Below are 23,217 nucleotides of genomic sequence, written 5' to 3'. Positions count from 1 at the left end.
GTTTTAGTCTCGCATTGCCAGACCTATCTCCACAGCTCTGCGGAGGAGGGTCTGGCCCTCCCACACAACATTCCTGAAAAACGTGCTCCGGTTTATTGGCATTTCTTCAAACCAATCACAATCGTCTTGGGGGGCACTAAGCTATGGACATAGCAACGGCGCCTCTGCAAAATAGCCTCGGTAGGGAACTTGTTTTGGTGGAACATGTGTACGAAGGGAGGCAAGCTCTGGAATTAAAATCGCTGTCAAGTGTGTGATGAGAATATTACTCAAAAAAAAAAGAAAAACATAATTTGATTGTCGGTTGTAGCTCAGAGGATGTTTCCGAATAGACCGGAGTTTAGAATTCCAAAATAAAGAAAGTGTAAGGTGACGGAAATCCGGCCGAAATGAGGGATATCTGGCGGAACTTCCGGCAGCACTGGCAGAATCCCGTGGATGACACGTCGTCCATATATACACTACATTGTAGTCTGCACGGGCACCAACGGAGATCTTTGGAGACAACGATGCACATCAGTCAGTCTTATCGGTTTGGTAGACTTACATACCTTTCAGTAACAGTTCCACCTAGTCTTTCTCCAAAGTATTTTCTATATTTTCAACATACACATCCATGATTTTTTAGACCCTTTAGACCCTCCTCCACGCTGCCGAGGAGGGTCTGGGAGAAAAATGTGCTCTGGTTTATTGGCATTACTTTAAACCAGTAACAATCTGCTTGCTGTTTAAACCGATGGTCATGCGATATGAGTTGTGTTAATATGGACCAAGATTAGCTCTGCCACTGGAGCTACAACTCTTGTGTGGACGGAGATCGTTTTTGTCTCAAAACGCTGCTTAAAAATAAAAACGTACTAGTGTAGATGTAGCCATAGACACATCCATGAACAGCACAGATACATGCTTCCACTCTCCCAGCCGCTGCTGCTCTCTGTGTTGCTCTTGTCATCTTGTGTATGGGTTCCTGTTGCTGCCTTGTTCCACCACAACCAGCACTCTGCCCTCCCCCCAACAGTCGTATTACCCAGCCACTTATGTATTGTCCTTTGGTTAATTGTGCTAGCAATACAGTATGTGTTCGTTATGTGATTGTTATATAATGTTTGCTGTATGCACCAAACACACCAAGGCAAATTCCTTGCAAGTGAAAACTTACTTTGGCGATAAATCTCATTGTGATTCTTATTGTTATCACAAGAGGTTTTTTTCTAACTCTACATGATTTTTGGTGTTTACGCTGGAGGGGAATAAAGGAGTGGTTGGCATTGTTAAAGGAAGACTAATAGTGCAAGACAGATTTGTGGAAGTGGGACGAGTTACCTTGAATGAAAGCACATTCACAGTTAGGATGTTTCTAGTAATGACAGTAGTGTCTTGTGAGGACACACTCTACTCCTTCATCCTTCCCTCTGGTGTTAATGTAGCAGAGACTGTGTCAAAGTGAATGTTCTTACAGTAATTACTCAGTGGCAACATGTGATTCAAAGGAATATACTATAGGGATGTTGGCGTTGCTAATGTACAACTATAACAAACTAAGAGTCTATAAAACTCGCAAATAGGGATGTAACGATGCATTGTGAATCGGTTAAAAATCTATAAATGTGTAAAGATTACAACAGGCGTAACCTACTTTTGATTTCATTTGTTTGACTTCAGACGTCACAACGTCTTCTTAGTTTATTTATTTGAGTTACTTTAGTTATTTCGATGTGGCATTTGTTTTAAAAATTAATAATAATAAAATAATAAAAAGGACAACAGGAGGGTTAAGATAAAATACAATTTCAGTTGCAATTTTGATAAGAGAACACATCTCAGTCGTTTGTCTGCAGCTCATTCTATTAAAAAAAAAACAGAATCGTATGTTTTTTTTTTTAAAGGATTACTTTTTGGGCATTTTAGGACAGCTGAAGACATTAAAGGGGAGAGAGGGTGGGAATGACATGCAGCAAAGGGCCACAGGTCGGAGTCGATATATACAGGTCGGAGTCGATATATATATACAGTATATACATATATATATATATATATATATGTATATACTGTATATATATATCGACTCCGACCTGTAAGACCCCTGTATATATATATATATATATATATATATATATATATATATATATATATATATGTATATGTATGTATATTTATATATATGGGCGCACGGTGAGCTACCCAGGCGCCCAAGCAAATTGTATCTTAAACTTAAAATCCTGTATTGAATCGTGAGTTGAGTGTATCGTTACATCCCTACTCACAAATGTAAAAGATCAACAACAAACTACATTCTCCTGTAACATGACGAGTTCCTGGGGAACCAAGTCCCCTTTGTTCAGTTTGACCCAGCTCTGCTTGTGTTTGACACACACCTTATTCTGCTGTTGGCAGAGTGAGGGGGTGTCACTGCCAGTGTGTCACCCGGTGATCAGTCCCATGCATGTTTGGCACCTCTATCAGAGCATGAGCGCACCCCTCTGAACACGCTGCTCCTGTGTGTTAAGCTGTGTTGATGCCGTGTTGTCTTGACAGCTGTTTACCTGTGTATTATATATAAGAACAGAGATCTTCAACAAGGGGTCCAGGACCTCTAGGCGGTCCTTAAAGTTGCTGCGGGGTGTGGGGCGGGGGGGCGCGGGGGGGACGACCAAATTATTGTTTTGATGGTTTAAAAAAAAAAGAAGGGAAATCTCTGAAAATGTACACGAATCCAACATATTATTACATTACATCTTTTTCTACACAACATTGATGATCGGCTTACTGGCCTATAGTTAAGGTAGCCTTCCACAGATACACTTAAGCCTAAGGATTCACTGTGCCATATTTTAACATTAAAACATGATGTATGAATATATAAATATGCCAACAATTTCTATTTAAAATCTTAGTATTGTATGCACCATAAACAATTTTTAAGGTGCCCTACACGTTATTGTTGGCCCAGTTTAAGTTGCAACTCAATTTTACCCAATTAAAATACTATATATAGTAAGTGGTCCCTGCTCAGTCTCCTTTTCAGCTAAGGGGTCCTTGGCCTAAAAAACGTTGAAGACCCCTGTATAAGAATATACAGCAGGCCTTACAGAAATACTGATAATGATTTGTTGTTTTTGTACACTCTGGCATCATTTTCTGATGAATTAATTTTTCTAAAAACAAAACAAAAAGATAAATGATTGTTAGACTGTGTCAACAGGTAGCAGCTGTCAAGATGTCAGTGATGTATGATGCTGCGTGGTGATAAGTGTCCCCTCCTCTTCAGGTCGGTCCCCCCCTGGTCTTGCCAAGACTCCACTGTCAGCCCTGGGTCTGAAGCCCCACAACCCAGCAGACATCGTGCTCCATCAAACAGGCTCAGGTTGGTTGGAACGCTCACTTCATTATTGAAACTAACTAAATCCAAGTAGTTATTCTTTTATAATGCTGCGAACATTTTTTGTTTACATCCGCATTTTTTCTATAAAAGAAGGGCTTCATTTGTTTAAGTACGATCAGCTGAGAAACACAAAACTGTAATGAAATTGATATAATGGTTGGAGCAGCTAGTGTACCAACTCAACAAGCTTGGCAACCGTTAACCTCTCTCAAAATAGTTACACTCTCTTTGTGTGTACAACTGATGGCTAGTATTATCAGAGATGGTTTGGAACCGTGTCATTTCCTGTATCTGTGTCACTTTAGGAGACCAGTGGCAGGTCCTGAGTCTATTGATTCCATTGGGAGAAGTGAACGTGTAAACAGATTATGACCGATTCTTTTGCCCCATCGTCACCAAAGCAAATATTAGATCCATTTTTTACAAACCACATATCTCCCGAACATTGTGACACTAAAATGGCAATTTTTCAGATGGACACATCCGGAGAAAATGACCTTTGTTTGAGACTTGTTTCTGTCTCAGGACCAAACTCTCGCCAGATCTGGCAACACAGATAAGCTAACGTCAACTACCGTTCACATAACTTCATACCAAACATTTTTTGTAATGCTAAATATGCATTTTAGATGTGTAAATATCTAATATTAGAAAAAGAAAGTGTAAATCTATGCAAATATAACTTTTTATCCATCCACATGATGTTCACTAAACTTTAAATGAGGCCACGGCAGACAGGAAGTTTGTACCGTTTCATACCATTTGGCGACCATCTTTAGTTATGGAGAATCTTTAGTAGTATTGAGTTCCGTTGACATTACCTGTAATAGAGAGCCCTTCTAATTTCGACCCATGGGCCGAATAAATATGACCGAGAATCAATGGAGGGATAATAATTAATTTTTTGATCCCGTTTGAATTGAGCCATGGATTACAAATATGATGTTTGTCAATTTAAAAGATGATTTTTCAACCGAAGAAAGTTTCAGTTTATTGTTAAACTGTTGAAGTGTAAGACTGTGAAAATACGTAATTAGAAAGACTACACACTTCAATGTCTCATGGATGACGTCTCCCTGAAGCTACGATGTCTGTGTGTATCGTACCGGGGATGTAACGTTACTCTAATGAGCAGATGATCTCACCTGTTCTTTTGCTTCTCTGCTGAAAACACTTCACTGGATAAAACACCTCAGGTGAGATAACATTACATGTGTTGTGGAACAGACCTAAGCTAGCTAGCTAGCGAGCAAGTTGAGCATCAAGCTAGGATGAAGTTGGGAGATGTAGTTCACGGAGCGGTTTCACACAAAACTAAGTGGTCATATGACAAACCTACGGATAAGTGAGACTTTCTTCGGTTGAAAAATTATCTTTTAAATTGACGAACATCATACGTGTAATCCATGGCTCAATTCAAACGGGATCAAAAAATAATTTGCCTCTCCCCGTTCACTACCGTTCATATTTTTCCCGAATTAAGGTCCGAGAGGTCCACCGGAAGGGGCGTGACTTCGGTTCTCTATACACACACACACACACACACACCAAATTGAATGAGTGTGGCACAGAAAAAAAAAGCTCCCTTGCTGTACCTCTGTTCCTTTACATGATTCTGTTTCTCTGGATTATCTCCAATGATGCTCCACAGATGATGAGAGCAGTGAGGGTGAGGAAGGTAAGATTGCTGCTGTAACGCCACAGATCATCATCGACATTCAACGTTTTAATCTCCTCAACTCCATTTGTCTCTACCTATGGCTCGGTTGTAGTCCACTTACATATCATGTGTGGCCAAACCATTTCTGTTTTCATTTCTTGTCTGGAAAAGCCAAACCACTCTCATGGCAGTATACACTATTTCAGGCCTATCCCATCTCGTGCCACTCTGTTTTCACAGTTTTCTTTTTTTTGGGGGGGAGGGGAGGTGGGGGGCATACTATCTCTATCACACAACTACCATGCTACAAAGCTAAAGGGAATAACAAATACAGACAGGAAAGCAGAAACAAAAATGTGTGGCTCACAGAGAACCTTTATTTCTCTCTCTCATACAGCACCAAGAAGCTATGTAGAGTCTGTGGCGATGTCGGCATCGGCAGGCGGAGAGCAGCCCACGTCGACTCGGAGCCTTAGCCCACCGGGAGAGACTACAGGCCAGCAGAGAAGTCTAAGTCCCTCCTCCCACACGCTGAACCCACCTTTGTCCAGCAGCAGCCCTATCCAGATCTCACAGGGGTGAGACACATAAACAATGCTCTTTTACTTTGGTCTAAGCCAGATCTTTAACTGGAAAATTAGTCAATTTGTTAACGCTATAGTGCATGACTATTTTATATTAATGAATGTTACATTAGAGCCATTGCCAAACGAGACAATCCAAAGATAATTAAGCCTTTCAGCTCCACAAAACTCTCTCTGTATTTCTCAGCATGGCTGTGTTTACTAAATGCAAAAGAGAGGCTGCCTCTCAGTGAACCTTCCCTGAATAAATAAAGGTTAAAAAATGGTGTAGTCCAGCCACATTTGTGCGCAGAAGCTCCAGTGATGCGTTTGAAAATAAAGACTTGTGGTTTGGAGCCATGGGTGGCTCCTTCTTTGCAAGGACATAGGGCCTACCCTGTCAATTTCTCATTTTTGTAATTACTATTTTCACTTTCTACTCAGATATTCAGATTGTTTATGTCCATACTGTAGGTAAAAATAAACTAAGTTTAATGCTTTTTAATCTGCAAAGTCTAGCATCCAAATAAACAGTTTTATGTGTGTAAAAAACTTCATAAACGTTTCCAATTCTCTTCCAGTGATCGCCCCGTAGCAGAGAGCATTGTTAGCACTCCGTCCCAACCCGCGTCTGATTCAGGCTTCCGCTCCCAGGCTACAGAGAGTGCCTACCCCACTCGCACCCCCTCATACCAAGCCCTGAATACCCCCACCTCTTCCTACCTGGATTCCAGCTCTCCCACCTCTTCCTACCTTGGCACTACTACCCCTACACTATCCTACCTTGGCCCCAACACCTTGCTGGGGGGCTCTGTGGCCTCAGATCCCAGCCCGCCCACATCCGAACCCTCCCAGACAACGCTCAGCCGCGGAAGTCCCCATGAACAGCACCGGACCAACATGCTCGGATCCCCCTACAACCCTGCCCTCCAGCAGCGCCCGTGTGCCGGTCAGGATGGTTCCATCGTGGGCCATCACACGGCGCCGGCTAACGGCTTTGATGTGGGTATGGTGGGTCTCAGTGGCAGTCCCATCCTTGGTCGCCGCCTATCTCAGGGCGCTCAGAGCAGCCCGGTCCTCAGCAGACAGGCCTCTTTGGGACAGGCTTGTCAGCGGAGCCCGGTTCTCAGCAGACAGCCGTCCCTGGGCCAGCCCATGCAGAGCAGCCCCGTGCTCAGCCGACAGCCATCTATCACGCACCAAGGAAGTCCGGTTCTGGGCCGTCACACATCTGTATCGCAGGTAGGGGTGGAAAGAGTACAAAATATTCTACCAGAGTTTACCCCAGTGTATTGCAGGCCTGGTGGCCCACCGGGCCTAAGTTGCCCCCCACCAGGCCTAAACCACTGAGAATGACTTTTTTGTGTTTTTATGTATTTTTAAGACATTTTTTAAAAACTACAGTTAGTGGAGCGGCTCAGTTGGAAACTTAGACGTAGTCATATTTTCAAATCTCCAGTTAGCTTTTAGCACTGACTTGTAGAGCCCTATGAAATCTGTCTTACAGCTTCAATTCTCAATTTCGTAATTCCGTCCATGATTCTGTTATCACAGAAACTATTGGGCTCTACATCAAAGCTGCCACCAGCCTAAACAACTTTTCTGTGGGAAACCCTGTAAAGTAGAAGTACTATTACTTTGATAAACTCTCACTTAAGTACAAGTAAAATTGCATAAAATGTATAAAAACCTCAAGTAAAAGTAAAAAGTAGCTCATTAAAAAGTAAAAGTTACTTCGTTATCTTTTTAACAGTAAAGGAACACGTCGACAAAAGACATTTAAAACATTTAGGGAGGTATGATGTGTCATTTTTCCTTTGAGTTCAACTTCAGCAGAATTTAACCAGGTTTGGCTTTTAGCTTGGTCGGTACCAATAGTGTCGGACTTGTCCGTCTCCATCCTTCTTGTGATTTTAGGATTAGAGAACACAAACGACTCATCATTCCCTGCAGTAGTTTCTGGGGCTCCCATTTTTTACCTTGCATTTTTTTGTTTTACTTTTTTTTTACTTAGTAATGGATGTGATTTAAAATGAAGCGAAGTACAATACTTTAAACAAAACGTACTTGAGAAAATGTTAAAGTACAGATTTTAAAAACTACTTTAAAAAGTAGAAGTACAGAAAATTGTATGTATCGTGATTTTATTTGCAAAGATTTTTAAAATCGATTTGTTTTTCTTCCCAGAATCAATTTTTTTTTTAACCAATGATTCACCTAAATATTTTCTGTTCATACGGTACAGCTGACGGCGACTACATCATGTTTGTCATCAAGTTTTTAGAAACGTCTCATGATATACTGTATTGTCTCTAGAAGTGCATTATTCAACTTCTGTTTTTGTTAAAGAAGAAAAAGAAAATTCCAATCCTCGATGCTATCGAACTGCAATACGTCTAGAATCGCAGTAAATTAAAAATCACAATACAGATCAAATTGGAACCTATGTATTGTGAAAGAATCGAATCGGGACAACAGCATATCGTGCCAGCCCTATTACAGTTACAGTAACGTGATTTGTTTCTTTCCACCTCTGTATCACAGGTGTCCCAGAGAAGCCCCAGTCTGGACCGCCACCCCATGCACAGCGGTTACAACACCCCAGATGAGAGACACGGGAACCTATCGCGACAGAGCAGCTCCTCAGGCTACCAGGGACCACCCACTCCCTCCTTCCCCATCTCGCCTGCAGGCTACCAGGACGGGGGGTTGACGGGGATGGGTGTAGGCTTCCGACAGGGCAGCCCCGCCCCCGGTTTCCAGCCCCAGCTTCCAGAGAAGAGGCGCATGTCGAGCGGCGATAGACCAAACGGAGCACTGTCCTATGGCACACTGAACGGGAAGATAATGTCCCCGATGAGTGGAGCAAGCACACCCAGCTACTTCCACACCCTCTCTGACTTCTCAAGGTTCAATATGCCCGGTAAGGCCATCATATGGAGTGACATGAAAAGGAGTCCCTCTCTGTTTCTCTCCCTTTCTGTGACATTCTTTTGTTTTTTGTTGCAGACGGAAGTCCTGAGAGCAGGCTGAATGTCAAGTTTGTCCAAGACACGTCCAAGTTCTGGTACAAGCCAGACATTTCCAGGGAGCAAGGTAAGATGCCGAAAGACTTGTCTCTTAAATGATCTTTAGACACTTATTGTGACATTTCTTGCCCTTTCATTTCTACTTTGTGGTGCCAGCTGCCTGCTGGGGAATCGGCGGTTCAGGGTGTGCCAGTGTGCCAAAATGTTTAGACAATTATATTAAGGAATATTCAACCTGAAACCTATGTTTTGAATATCAAAGACTCAGCCTCTTTACGCTGTTAAGGTGGAGCTGAAAGCTTTGCAGCATGCAACTACAGTATGTTTGCCAGTGAGAGGTAAACAGTTAACCTTGCTAACAAGTAGTCTAAAAGGAAGATGTGTATTTAGCAATATTTTGGTAAACATATGATAGTTTGCCACATGCAAAGCACAGTAATGGACAGTGGAGAAGTGGATTATGCTGCAGAAACAGTTCAAAATGTTGGTTGGATGTTCTACGTCAGGGGTGTCAAACTTATTTGAGTTGATGGGCCACCTACGGCCCAATTAGATCTCCAGTGGGCCAGACCAGTAAAACCATTGCATCATAACCAATTAATAACAACCCTAAATTTGTCCCTTTCTGTTAGTGTAAAGGGGGGAAAAGTACATAATGAACAATCTATTTACAAAACAGATGATGAACAGCCTGAGATATCTTAAGAAAAATAAATACAATTTTAACAATATGTCTCAGTTTTCAACTTGGAAAGAAAGTGAGTCTGATAGTGGCGCAGGACATTGTATTCCCTGAGCACTGAAAGATGCTGTGAATACACCAAGAACACTGGGTTCCAATGTAGGCTACCTCTGTGTAAAAAATAGGAACTGGTCAACTTTTAAGGGGAAAACACAACACTGTGTCTAGTTTCCACCGACGGCTCCGGCATTAACAGTAGCCTATCTGCTTTACAGTGTGTAGCATGCATGTACAGTAAGCATGTGGGATCTATAATAGCGTAACCTGCTTCTCTTTTTGGGACAGCGCAAGCGTCGGTGGACAAATGGGAATATTGAAAACTTTCAATTGATTTCAATTTTCCCACTTGCAAAGTCGTCCAGTGGGTCAGATTGGACCCTTTGGCGGGCCGATTCTGGCCCTTGGGCCATATGTTTGACACCCCTGTTTTTTCAATGTGGAAATAGGTCACCATTGTTTCTGCTGGAGTAGTCCTGTGAAGCATTTGAAATGCGGTTTAAAATGATTGAACTTTAATGCTTTTGTTAAATTTAAAGTCACGGTGTTAACTTTCACGCAGTCAAGCCCGAACATAATCACTTTCCATAAGTGATGTATGTGTATGTGTACACACATACGCAATAATGAATATGCATGAAGATTAAAAAAAAAATGAAATACACACCTGCACATCTCTGTACTGTACGTGTGTGTTTAGTTGTGAGGTCAGTGGCTATTGGCTTCCCCATCTGCATTTGCTCATGGCCAGTATTGGATTATAGCACGGTAAATACAAGCACATGGTCAACTGCAATGACACACACACACACACACACACACACACACACACACACACACACAGAGAGAGAGAGTTTATACTTAGTGCCATGCACTCCCAGAAGAAAAGCCACAGCATATGTAGAGAATTAGGTAACATCTGCATGTGTTGCTCATCTCATCCATCTCCCTTCCTTAAACTGTCACATGTGGACAGGCGGAGGCATTGAACTAAATACTGAAGTAATTGATCCAAAGCTGTTCTCCTTGAACAATAGCGTGTCTAAAACAAAGTGTCTTGTTAAAAGCTGTAGTTTTTAATGAAATACAGACTGACAGCAACGTTGGAAAACAAAGGGCCAGGACTTGACTTGCTCCTTTGCTCTTGGTTGTTCGTTTAACGTTTGGTTGCCTTCTTCGTTTGTTCACCATGATCCTTTAATGAGCCGACTTTCTCTAAACTCCAAACTATGTTATCCAATTTGATCCTGAAACCAGCAGCGGTGGAATTAAATATTCAGATCCTTTACTTAAAGGTGCAATATGTAATATTGTGTGTAATACTGGCAGCTAGCGGTTAAAATAGTTACTGCACTACCAATTCAAAATACTGGAGAGTCGTCTCCCCCGCCCCCTCCTGCCCAGACTCGAAGTTCACGGGGGTTGCCAGGCTGAGACCGCAGCATTCACAACAATGTAGCTGGACGCTTTTCCACAGCACAGCGGAGTAGCTAACGTTAGATGCTAGTCTCACATAGCCAGACATTACTCCACAGCACAGCGGAGTAGCTAACGTTAGATGCTAGTCTCACATAGCCAGACATTACTCCACAGCACAGCCGAGTAGCTAACGGTAGATGCTAGTCTCACATAGCCAGACATTACTCCACAGCACAGCCGAGTAGCTAACGTTAGATGCTGGCTATATTGACAGTCATAAAAGCCCGTGCTCACGCGGCGCTCTGTAACCAACTAACAGACACACTTTTTTGGCTTAAAATTACAGTATGAACCGCTAAAAACACAACAACCTCACTGTTCTCTCCACACGCCAGTCAGGCACACTTCCTCGGCTTAGAATTACAATACGAAACGCTAAAAATACCACTACCTTGCCGACGGAACACACTTCATTGGCTTAGAAATTACGGCAACAATCGCTGAACACACTGCAAACTCATAGTCCTCTCTTTCCGATTTACAGCCCCCCTCTCGTGGCTTAAAATAACTCACCGTTGTCGGCTCCAGCCGCTGAAGAGGCTACACACTGTAAACAGCCATGGGCTGCATGCCTGGTCCTCCCGGTAACGTTAACAGTTAGCAGGGTTAGCATGGCGGCGTTAGCCAGGACCAGTCGGGATCACTTTACTGGCTATGTCTCAATTGTTTTTGCGAGTAACCAACTCGGTTACTCTAGCTATATAATTCAATGTGAGTACACACATGGTGAAATGACAAAAAATGCCCGTCCCTAGTAGCCGTGATAAATGAGCCTGAAGCTAATGCTTACCTGTTCAGGAGAAAATAAGCCAACTCTGCGTCCTTTTGGGCTCTAAGCTGTCTCCATCTTTCAAACACATCTCCAATATTTACCAGGGGGTTGTTACGTCTCTGGTCACGCAACTGTTAGAAACATGCTGTTTTCTTTTTTTATGTCATGTAGAATCTATCTCCATTGATCCTGTTGGTTTGTTTGCTGCTTTCATGGCTGTACTACCGTTACAGCTGTAGCGCGCTGGGTTTACGTTTTTACAGGTATATCTGGCAACCCGGCCTGGCTGTCAAACTGGGCCGTTGATAACAACACACAGATCAAAACATAAACATAAATTCCGTCACGGAATGTAAATTTCAAAAAGAAAAATATTGAAATTAGCATTGTTGTCAGAAAAGATAGTATTTCAGTTTAACATGTTTCCTTAATATCTGATGAGGCATTGGTGTCATTTTTGGATTTATTACAGTACAAATATTACATATTGGACCTTTAAGTAAAAGTACTAACACCACACTGTGAAAATACTAAGTAAAAATCCTGCATTGAAAATGTAACTTAAAGTAATAGTAAAAGTTAGTGCTGTCAGTTAAACGCGTTATTAGCGGTGTTAAGGCAAACCCATTTTAACGGCGTACATTTTTTATTTGGAGATTAAATTTCTTTTTGGTCTAGCAAACTTTGTAGTTTTTTCACATGTTGTTGCAACAACTAGTAACGTTAGAAAAACTACAACACCACACCGGATCTAGCTAGACCGGAAACACAACAACAGGCACGCCGCACACACTTGTTTGGGCTTGCGAGCCGGCCAAAGAGTAGCAGGCTAACGGTACATTTTGAGTGGATGGCAAGCGCGAGACGCCGAAATGGATGCCAATAAGATTCTAAATGGAAAGTTTACTTTTAAAAAGTTGCCAAATGGTTCCATTGACAAGAGCAAAGTGATCTGTGTGTTTTGTTGTTGTGAACTGTGCTATAATCGCAGCACGTCCAGTCTGAAATACCACTTGATGGCCAAGCACACAGCTGATGCCAATTCTCCGCCCCCCCCCACCCCCCCTTTGTCAAAGCCAGGAGACAATGGATGACTTCAGACAGAAGCACATGGATACCACAACTAAGAACAAACTTACTGCAGCCATAGCTAAATGGGTCCAAGTGAGAATGTTAGTGTGAAATTGAACACTACAGTATATGCTATGTTGTTTTCAGTAAAAAAAAAAAAAACATTTGCACAAAGCAAGCCGATCCACTTTTCCACGTTGATAAGAGCAATAAAATGAGAAAAAAAATAATGGGACAAAAAGAAATTGAGGCACATTTAGAATATATAAAAGTGTGTGATTAATTGCGAGTTAACTGTGACATTAATGTGATTAATTGCGATTAAATATTTGAATCGTTTGACATTTGCACTAGTATAAGTATGTAAGTACCATCAGGAAAATGTACTTAAAGTATAAAAGTAAAAGTACCCAATGCAGAAACATCGTCACATTGTAGAAACTGGAAACGATGCAAACTGTTCTGTCAATCTATTAAGTGTTTAATGGTCCAATCATTTCAGCTGGACCTGTAGGCCGTTACATTGTTGGGTAGTTTCATTTATAATAAAACATTGTATGTGTTTTGTGTGCAGAAATCTGAAGTTGTAAAGTAACTAGTAACTAAAGCTGTCAGATTAATGTAGTGGAGTAAAAAACACAATATTTCTCTCTGACATGTAGAAAGTGGCATGAAAAGACTAAAGTAAAGTACGAGTACCTCAACATTTGTTCTTAAATACAGTCTTTAAAGTAAGTAAATGAGTAAATTAGTTACGTTCCACCACTGGAAACTCACCACTTGCATGGCTTAAAGAGAGTTGATAGTGAAAAAACTGAATGTCCACTGTGTTACAGCCATCGGCCTGCTGAGAGAGAGGGAGCCCGGAGCCTTTGTTATCCGGGACAGTCACTCGTTCAAGGGGGCTTACGGCCTGGCTATGAAGGTGGCCTCTCCTCCACCCTCAGTGCATCAGAGCAAGAAAGGTAGGGGGGCAGGATGCTGCTTCACATCAACGAGTCAATAATGCACCATGTATTTTCTCCAGTGCTTTGTGTAGCTTTTCTTCCTCCCTGTGGTGTTCTTCGGTCAGGGTGGAGACAGAAGTAATATCTTAATACCAGAGCTGTGAGGTGATGTCTCCATGTTCATCAGCTGTGTGTTACCTAGACTCCCTCTCTTTTGTTGCAGGTGACATCACCAACGAGCTGGTGAGGCACTTCCTGATTGAGAGCAGCCCCAAAGGAGTGAAACTGAAGGGCTGTCCCAACGAGCCTTACTTTGGTTAGTGGAAGCATTCTGCTGCCCTCTCTCCGCCCTGGAATACACACTCACATGTGCACTGGCAACTTAGTGAAAGGTGTTTGGAAGAAAAGTCAAAACACTAGTGTCTCTTTCTGTGTCTGTCACAGCTGTGTGTGTGTGTGTGTGTGTGTGTGTGTGTGTGTGTGTGTGTGTGTGTGTGTGTGTGTGTGTGTGTGTGTGTGTGTGTGTGTGTGTGTGTGCGTGCGTGCGTAGGTACTGAGAGAGATGGCTCCCATATCCAAGATGTTTTTTTTCTACATTGACAGTAGTTTGTTTTTCCATGCAAATGTGTTGCAAATCTAACAAGCCACATTTAACCAAATCCATCCGACCTAAAAAGAGGAATTATGGGAAGTGATGTTCCTGCTGACAGGAGTGGAACCAGAAGGGTGTCAGTTTTTGTTAGTCACAATGAAGTTATTAAAGGGGAAATGCGTCAATTGTACTATGAAAGTCTGATTACAGGTCTCGGGGAGTAATGTGGAAACAAGTTGTATATATGTAAGCGCTTCTGACTGTTTGGTGTGTCTGTTTGACAGGCTGTCTGTCTGCCCTGGTCTACCAACATGCTATCACACCACTGGCCCTACCCTGCAAACTACTCATCCCTACCACAGGTCTGTGGATCCAGATGTGTGTTCAGCAACGTACATGCATTTTTAAGCGATTGTTTGTTGTTTCTGAGTACAGTTTTGATCACATTATGTTCACAGGCTTTCTACAGTTAAAAGCTCTAAGAGCTCTAATCTCTTTGAACTGTACTGTAACTTTCTTAAGAGCAATTATTGAAGGGGCCCATGTAATACAGCCAGAAAAAGATATGTGTAGTTGTGGAACTCCAGTAAAAGTAGGCTGGCAAGGCTATTATATTCACTTTAAACATCGGATGATTCTTTTCTCCAAGACAGATGATGCTGAACTGAGAACTGAGCCTCCTAGCAAGCAAGCTAACTAACTAGCCAGTCTTCATCCAATGTTTAAAGTGAATAAAACAGCCTACTTCCTGACACAGTCCCACTGGACTTCTGTGCGCCCCATAATAGTGGTAGTAGTGGTGAGACTGGAACCTATAATTAACAAAGTAATAGTCATATTCTAATGTTTAGTGCAGGAAATGATGATGGAGCCATCGATGCAACTAAATAAAAAATGTATGCCACAACTGGTAACTTCCCCTCTCTGGTGTTTAATGTAGATCTCATCGAGGAAGTGCCAGAAGTGGCCGCACCAAATCCACTGGCTGAAAGGCTGAAACAAGGAGCAGGTAACACATAAACTGACTTTTCATTCATTCTTTTTGTTAAAAGCAGTGCTGTGAGGGTCCAACACATTCTCACTCCTAACTCGTCATATGGACGCTTCGTCAGGACCCCTTGGCGCCACGTTTTTTAACGCTCATATTCTCCAACATGATTAGATGGACTTTTATTGATCCCAAAATGGGAAATTTCCGTGCTACAGCCGCAAAATATAAGACACACAGCACACAAACAGAATATACAAGAAATAATGAATAATAAATAGGATGGAATACAAGAACACATTTTCAACTAAAGATTAAAAAAAAAAAACAAAGGAAAGAATGCACGTTTATACAAGTTGGGAATAAAAAAATGTACAACTACTTAAATAGTATTTATAAAGATGTCAGTAAAACCTATGTTTGTGAAAGTTGCACTTAGTGCAGTATTGTGATGTATATGAGTCTATCTAACACTCAGTGATGAAGTGTTAACAAGTTTTATCGCCTGTGGTAGGAATGCTTTCTTGAAGCAGTCAGTGCAACACACAGGGTATGGTCAGGTTCAGGCAACACAACTACTTGGTTAGGTTTAGGAAAAGATCCTGGTTTGGGTTAAAGTAACTATGAAGAAGTTTTCAATGTTTCTGGAACTGTGTAATGTTCCATCTGATGATCGTAAATGACCTGTAACAGCAAACGAGACTAACAGTGAAGAGAACGCTAGTTTAATATAGTTTTTAGTAATGCCTTTGCAAGGGTACAATTTTTCAATAAATACATTACCTCATTGCGATCCATCCTGCCGTCTCTCTCTCTCCATGGCTTCTAAAACGCACGCGGCACACGTTAGAAAATAGCATTACGACAGCAGTTGTGGTAAAAACACTAGCGCTTTTGTCCAAAGGGGCCGCTAGAATCAACACAAACTGAAAGTTCCTCGTAGCCACTTTTAAATAAGCATGTTTGTTACATAACTTGTGGACGTGACTACAGTTAAGTGCGTTACATAAGTTAGTTAACTTATGTACGGAAGGTAAAATAAGTCAACACTTTCTTGTGGTTTCACGCGGGACACGTTTGTTTCGACCACAGACTGTATATAAAGACTAACGACGCGTCTCCACTCTTCCCACTGTACAAAAGTGAAGCCAAATATCCCGAATACGGGCACTGCCATCTTGTAATTTTGGACGTGACCTTTCACCCCATTTTTATATTATTAAATAACTAATAAAAAACAAACTTATCAGAAAAATGAACACTTGAAGAAACATCAACATGGTAAGAACGATCTAAAATGACAGAAACCATCTTTGGGAAAAATGTATTTGACGTGTACTTTATATTTTGGTACATGGAGTGGGTGGGATTTATGACCTGTACTGCAGCCAGCCACCATGGGCCATCCAGATGTTTTGGCTCCACTTATACAGTCTATGCCGGAGATATTCAACAGGGGGTCCCTGACCCCTAGGGGCTCCTCAGAGTTAATGCAGGTGGGCTGCCAAAGGATGTTAAAAAAAAAGCTTTTTTAATGTAAAAATGTCTGAAAATATACAATAATGTAATTATAATTATAGCAAATATAAAAAAAGAATTGAAGATAAGCTTACAATAGGTAAAGTAGCCACTATGGTAGTCATACAGTTAAGAATCCATTAATTTTCTTCTTTTTTGGGAGGGGCTTTTCCACCTTTAATTTGATAGGACAGCTAGGTGAGAAAGGGGAGAGAGAGGAGGAAGACATGCAGGAAATTGTCACAGGTCAGATTCGAACCCTGGACCTCTGCGTCGAGGTATAAACCTCTCAGTATATGTGCACCCGCTCTACCCACTGATCCAACCCGGCCACAGAATCCATTCATTTTCATCCATCCGGCCCAGTTTAACCTGCAACTTTAGCTCAGGGGTCCTTGGCCTACAAAACATTGAAGACCCCTGGTCTATGCATTAAGCCCTGGTTTTGACCCACCCATCCACCAAACCACTACACCATCTCACAGTGTTGCAGTCGAAGCCCGCCTTGTGTGTTGGCATGAGAGGCAGAGGGCCACTGACCAAGCTGCCTTTTTTGACAAGTTGGGAGTAAGAACCGGACGGTCTCAGTTTTTTAAGACTGAAATACAGCCATCAAAGCTTTGAAGTTCTAGGACATCAACGGCCACGTTAATAAATGTGTCCTGAATCATCCTATTCACTTGTTCTGACAACATGACATCCTTGTTATCCCAGTGCAGAGGGCCCCTGCTGATTCCCATGGTAAACCCTGTGCACTTTTATATGGAAACCTACATGTGGAATGTGCATCTTATGTGTTTGTCCGTGGATGTTTAACCTGCACAAAAGCAGATAAAAGATGTATGGCCCTGTTTAACAGAAGTCCCTGACATGTATTTACAATTTGTCTGTTAACATTAGCGTCCAGCTTCTTGTCCGTACTGTAACAGGCAGAATGTCTTTATGTGGAATGATTTAGATGGAATTGTTGACCCCAGCTTTGTTCCAGACAGCATGTTCTCCAATGAGAGGAAATCAATTTTTTTTTTTTTTGCATGAATCGGTCAAAACAGGCATTGATAACATTTTTAACAGGATTCATTTTGGAATAAATACAATTTGGATGGTTTTGTCCACCTGTTGCAATCTTGACATCTCTTTTTTTATCATCTGACCGGGCCATCTGCTCTCTTCCCAGCATGCAACGTGCTCTACATCAACTCAGTGGAGATGGAATCGCTGACAGGCCCTCAGGCTGTTGCCAAGGCAATATCTGAGACACTGGCTGCCTCTTCTCCAGCTACTGCCACCATTGTGCACTTCAAGGTGTCTTCACAAGGCATCACGCTGACCGACAACCAGAGGAAGTAAGTCTGGATCCCACTTGTCCTGTGTTTAACCACGGCCTGAAACGTGTGAAAGATGCCTCCGAAGATAGACATTGCATCAAATAAGGAGGTGGCCTGGGCATCGTCAATTCTTTTCCGAATGGATTCTGTTCAGATTCACACAATCCCAAATTGATTCTATTTAAGAACTGACCCCAAAGCTACATTAAAGGTGCAGTAGGTAAGACTTATACAACTAACTATCTGTCATATTTGCTGAAACTGACACTATGTTCCAGTAGAACTACATGAAGCAGGTCATTTAAAAAAAAATGCTGGCCCCTCTGGCACCACCTACAGCCTGTAGTGCGATTTGCAAAAATCCACCACTCCCTGTTCAGATGCACCAATCAGGGCCAGGAGGGGTGTCTGTGTATCAATCACTGCACACATTCGTATTCCCTTGTGGGGGGAGGGGCTTAGGAGACTGTTTTGGGCTTTAGCGGAAAGGGGGGAGGGACTGAGAAGATGTCGATGTTCACATATTTTGGCTAAGTCCTGGCTCTTCCCAATTTTACCTACGGCAGCTTTAATGTACTTTTTACTTAACATGAATACACAGTAAAGTGCAGATCTACAGACTAAGTGAGTATTGAGTGGCATTTCATTCAGATATCTTGAGGTGACACAGGGAACCATTTGAAAAAGGCCATGCCAGTTTTTCCCTCACCAAAATGTATCTTTGGTGGGTTATTTAACCCCCTTCCGCACAAGGTAGCACAAAATGTATCAATGGATTCCTTAGGTCTTCTAGTTTCATAGGATACAGATCGATACAGATGACAGATCGATTCTTGGATTATATGAATGGATTTTGGATCATTAAAATGAAAATCGTTTTAAATGGGAACATCATTGTTTTAACCCCAGCTCTAATAAGGAGACTTTGCTGCAGACAGAGTTTGATGTCTGAACACGTAAGAGAGGTACGTATGAGATGGTATTTTGAAAGGCAGGTGTCGACATGAGCCACTGCACACAGTCAGAGGCAATACTGCAAACACAGGATTAAAGGATCACGGTCTTATTTATTTACTACAGTATTTCAATCAAGAACTCAGTTTTGTGTAGGGCGCCAGGGTGAATACAACCTTTAACCAAACCATACTGTACCATTAAAAACCCAGCCAACACATCGGCACGGCCAATGTTATTGGCCAATTTAAGCTTGGCTTCGATATATTACAGGTATCCACATACATTTAAAACTGTAGTACAATAAATGCCAAATATATGTTTTGGGTCATTTTGAAACCAATTCACCATTAGAAAGTATGTCCACCAGATAGCAATGTTTATTTTTTTAAATAAAAAGTTGTTAAAAAGTGGCGCTGCTACATCACGCAGTAACATACATATTTAATGAGTGAGGCGAGTGTCTAAACTGTGATCGAGGAACAACAGAGACAACAACATGGAGAGAAAAAAACATTCAGGTGTCAATGCAGTTTGATAATCACCAATATCTGCATTGAGTTGAGGTTAGATTATAGTTTGTCTTGACCAGCTAACCGATTCCCTGGTGGAAAGCAGGCATCGGTCATGCTCTGTTTATCAGCACGATGATGTACGCTACCTCCAGATTAAACTAATGTTTGCATACTTCATCGTCGACATTTTCACAAAGTGTTTCTTTTTATTGGATTTTGGCGTTTCTCTAATCTCCTCTGTAATGTTTCCTGCTTTTACAGGCTTTTCTTCCGACGCCACTATCCGACCAACACTGTCACGTTCTGCGATACTGATCCTCAGGACAGAAAGTGAGTACCTAGACATGAAAAGTATTTCTTAAAATTCCAATAGTGGTTTGTTTTAGGCTGCTCAGATGCAAAATTATTGTTGACTTCCAAGATGATTTAAAAATCAGAAGGTCCAAATTATTAACAGCTTTGTCCACTGTTTGTATTATTATTTCCACTATTATTGATTGTGTGAGTACTGCCTTTTACTCATTTGATGCAAAACTTACCGGCAAGTCCACCATTCATCAGTACGCGGCTGTCTTAAAATGTTAACACTTCTTTAAATCTTTACAGGTGGAACAAGCCTGAGGGAGGCACAGCCAAGTAAGTTAACTTCTGTGGGTTACAGTGCTATTGATCTGATGTTTCTACACAAGAAAGGGGAAGGGGCATTCATCAGTGAATCATATTTAACTAACTAGAGAACCGTACCACGGTTTTGTACAGCTAAAATTGAAATTGCCTGTTTGGGCAATTTATGACCACAAACTGACCGCTGCAGCAGAGGAAACTGCATCTGTAATGTCTGAGTGTAAACTACTTCATCTGACACACACAATATTATTTAAGTAGCCAGTAATGATAAGGTAGGCTGTTTTATATAATCACATTCGATTTTTCCAACTGACATCAAAACTTCCCGGCACACGTCTGCAAATCACATTGTCTGCAGCTGTGCTGATCTGGAGTCTTCGTTAATAGTTAGCTGGTAATGTGCGACATTCTTTTTAAATATCCCCCAGTATCTAAAAAAAAAAAAAAAAAAAAAAAAAGTATGACCTGGTCAGACTAGGTGTCTTATTTTCAAAATGAAAAATGTATCTAATAAATATTTCATAGTAATAATTTTAGTTAAGTTCTCATATTGTAATAAGTGAGATTTCCACGTCATATTTTTAATTATAAAGCAGGTCCAGGTGCTTTATAAATACTGTGAAAGTATCAAAACTCTCAATCCACAGAGAAATGCACACAGCCTGTATTCAGAAACTATGCCTTTAAACAAGCTGTCAGGACTAATATACGGTTGTGATGTCACAACTATACTAATATATATATATATATATATATATATATATATATATATATATATATATATATATATATATATATATATATATATAGGTAGAAAGTGCTGCTACAGTGCCGTTACAGTCATTCCCCGACTGCAGTGACGATGCAGAGACTTAGAGAGCAAAGCTGTGGATGACCCAGAAATGCTGACCAATCAGAGCAGACTGGGCTTCATCGGGGCTTAAAGAGACGCTAAAACAGAGCGTTTCAGACCGAGGGTGAATACAGTTTTATGCAGACGGACGGTATGAGAAAAAGAATGTGTTTTTTTTAAACATTAAAGCATGTAAACATATTCTAGTAGAAACCTGAAATACAAGTATGAACCTGAAAATGAGCACGATATGGGACCTTTAATGGAAAAAAGCTAATGGCAAACAAGCTAAGTAGAATCTAAATCTCTTCTATATAAATTCAGCTGTCTATGGATATGGATTCCGTTGTAGACACAGCCCAGTGCTTATGCACGGCAGCCTTTCCTAATACGTCTCCAACGTTGTCTTTGCAGGCTGTTTGGGTTTGTGGCGCGTAAGCAGGGAAGCACAACGGACAACGTCAGCCACCTCTTCGCCGAGATCGACCCTGAGCAGCCCGCCAACGCCATCGTCAACTTCGTCTCCAAGATGATCACCTCGCAGAAACGATGAGAGCTGTCTGCAAAACCCTGGCGCCTTTTTTTTTTTTTTTTTTTATAAATGCCTTTGGTTATTTTCTTTCCTTTTAACCACGGAGACTCACTTTCTGTTTTGGACAATTAAGCATTTGGTTTTACGCGTCACCTTATTTTTCCTGCTCTTTTACATTTATGTATGATTGTGTGTTTGTGCAAGAGAACAAAACGGAGTGTGTGTGTGTGTGTGTGTGTGTGTGTGTGTGTGTGTGTGTGTGTGTGTTTGTGTGCGTGTGTGTGTGTGTGCGTGCGTGCGTAGCTTTCATGCATGTGCTTTTCTTCTTGGACGGACTCCAGAATGGACCAGAGGAAGTGCAGGATGGGGCGTGGCTGTGTGTGACAGTGGGACGGGAGGCCATTCGGATCTCCCCGGCAGGGTAACAACTAACACGTGAACGGGAGGAGGGAATGACATTGTGTCTGCAAATGTTAATTTTTTTTTTAGCAATTGTTTCATTTTTTATTTTTTTAAGAGAAGAAGTCAAGTTGTGTGATGTAAAGGTGGATTGTACATCTATCAGGCTTTTTGACCGGTCAACCAAAGATTTAAAAAAAAAAAAAAAAAAAAGAAAAGTAGCGTCGGAAGTATTCTTTTGTAAAACAAAAATATGGCTGCTTGATCAAAAAACAATGCTGAACTGTTTCTTTCTGTATGTACTGATACTGTAGGTCAATTCTGCGCCGTCGCCATCTTGCGAACAATGTTTTTGGACATTTTTCCGCAGCTGGTGAGGTCTGTGTAAATATTCTAGATTGCTTTAGGAGTAGGACTGTTCTAGATGACATTTGGTGCCTGACTTATTTTGTAATGCAGAGCTTTGTAAGAAAAAGAAGAGCATAAGAACTCTTCCAGGCTGTCTTAAATATACAAATAGCCAAAGTAGGAAATATGGTTGTTCTCCAAAATTTCCGCACGTCCTTCCTGTTCGATGTAGTGGTGTCGCTAAGGACGCAACAGATGTTATTCCTCTGAAGCGTAGCTAGAGTCGGACAACATCAGCTACTTTCTTGCGCGTCTGCGATATCTGAGTGAACATAAAAAATAAATAAAAAAAAAGCTTCAGAGAGAAACCCACTGAATCATCGCAGCCACACAAAGATATTTTGGGTCAGACAAGCAAAGGAGAGGATTAGCTTCCTGTCGGCCATCATCCGCACTGTTTCACTCATTACTGAAGGACGTCTGTTTGTTTTGGGTGGACCACCGTTACACAAACGTTTTGTTCCGCTATTCTGCTCTTCAAGTTTCCGTCGATAGAAAAAAATAAAAATAAGCTCTTTGCGTCAGCCGGCCAAAACTGTTAACACTCACGCCCTACCCAAAAGTAAGCTATATACATATAAATATACATATAAAGATATATATTTAAAAAAAAAAAGTAAAAAATTCCAAACCGTGACTTAAGATATTTATTTTTTTTTGCTTTGTTGCTCTGTTATCTGTGTATTATAAAGTATACATCAAGATTTACTAAAAGTGAGAAGAAAAGATAGCTTTTTATTTTGGCTAAAGTGCATTGACATATATAAGATGTAAAGTGTGTGCATTTTAAACTGTTTTTTTGAATGTTTATTTTTCACAGCATTACTGCCTTTTTGTTAACATTCTTGTTTTCTTGGGGAG

General features: G+C 41.2%; 1 protein-coding gene across 10 annotated transcripts in view; it reads left to right on the top strand.

Moving 5' to 3' along the window:
* The window catches only part of tns1b (tensin 1b), a 217,505-nt gene extending 195,344 nt beyond the window's left edge, over positions 1-22,161 (top strand). For 8 of the 10 annotated variants that reach the window (XM_028590951.1, XM_028590947.1, XM_028590952.1 and 5 more), the window contains 14 exons: positions 3,269-3,364; positions 5,440-5,620; positions 6,187-6,847; positions 8,150-8,528; positions 8,615-8,701; positions 13,532-13,660; positions 13,866-13,958; positions 14,519-14,596; positions 15,175-15,243; positions 17,455-17,481; positions 17,918-18,086; positions 19,799-19,867; positions 20,144-20,173; positions 21,432-22,161. In XM_028590951.1, coding sequence (XP_028446752.1) covers positions 3,269-3,364; positions 5,440-5,620; positions 6,187-6,847; positions 8,150-8,528; positions 8,615-8,701; positions 13,532-13,660; positions 13,866-13,958; positions 14,519-14,596; positions 15,175-15,243; positions 17,455-17,481; positions 17,918-18,086; positions 19,799-19,867; positions 20,144-20,173; positions 21,432-21,570 — 2,207 coding nt within the window. In that variant the 3' untranslated portion in view covers positions 21,571-22,161. The remainder of the gene's footprint in view (positions 1-3,268; positions 3,365-5,439; positions 5,621-6,186; positions 6,848-8,149; positions 8,529-8,614; positions 8,702-13,531; positions 13,661-13,865; positions 13,959-14,518; positions 14,597-15,174; positions 15,244-17,454; positions 17,482-17,917; positions 18,087-19,798; positions 19,868-20,143; positions 20,174-21,431) is intronic. The other 2 variants (XM_028590956.1, XM_028590948.1) reach the window with 2 other exon arrangements.
* Positions 22,162-23,217: the final 1,056 nt, after the last annotated feature.

Source organism: Perca flavescens, chromosome 11, assembly GCF_004354835.1.
Source record: "Perca flavescens isolate YP-PL-M2 chromosome 11, PFLA_1.0, whole genome shotgun sequence".
Taxonomy (NCBI): domain Eukaryota; kingdom Metazoa; phylum Chordata; class Actinopteri; order Perciformes; family Percidae; genus Perca; species Perca flavescens.
Note: the sequence above shows the minus strand (reverse complement) of the source record. Positions and strands in the feature narration are given on the sequence as shown.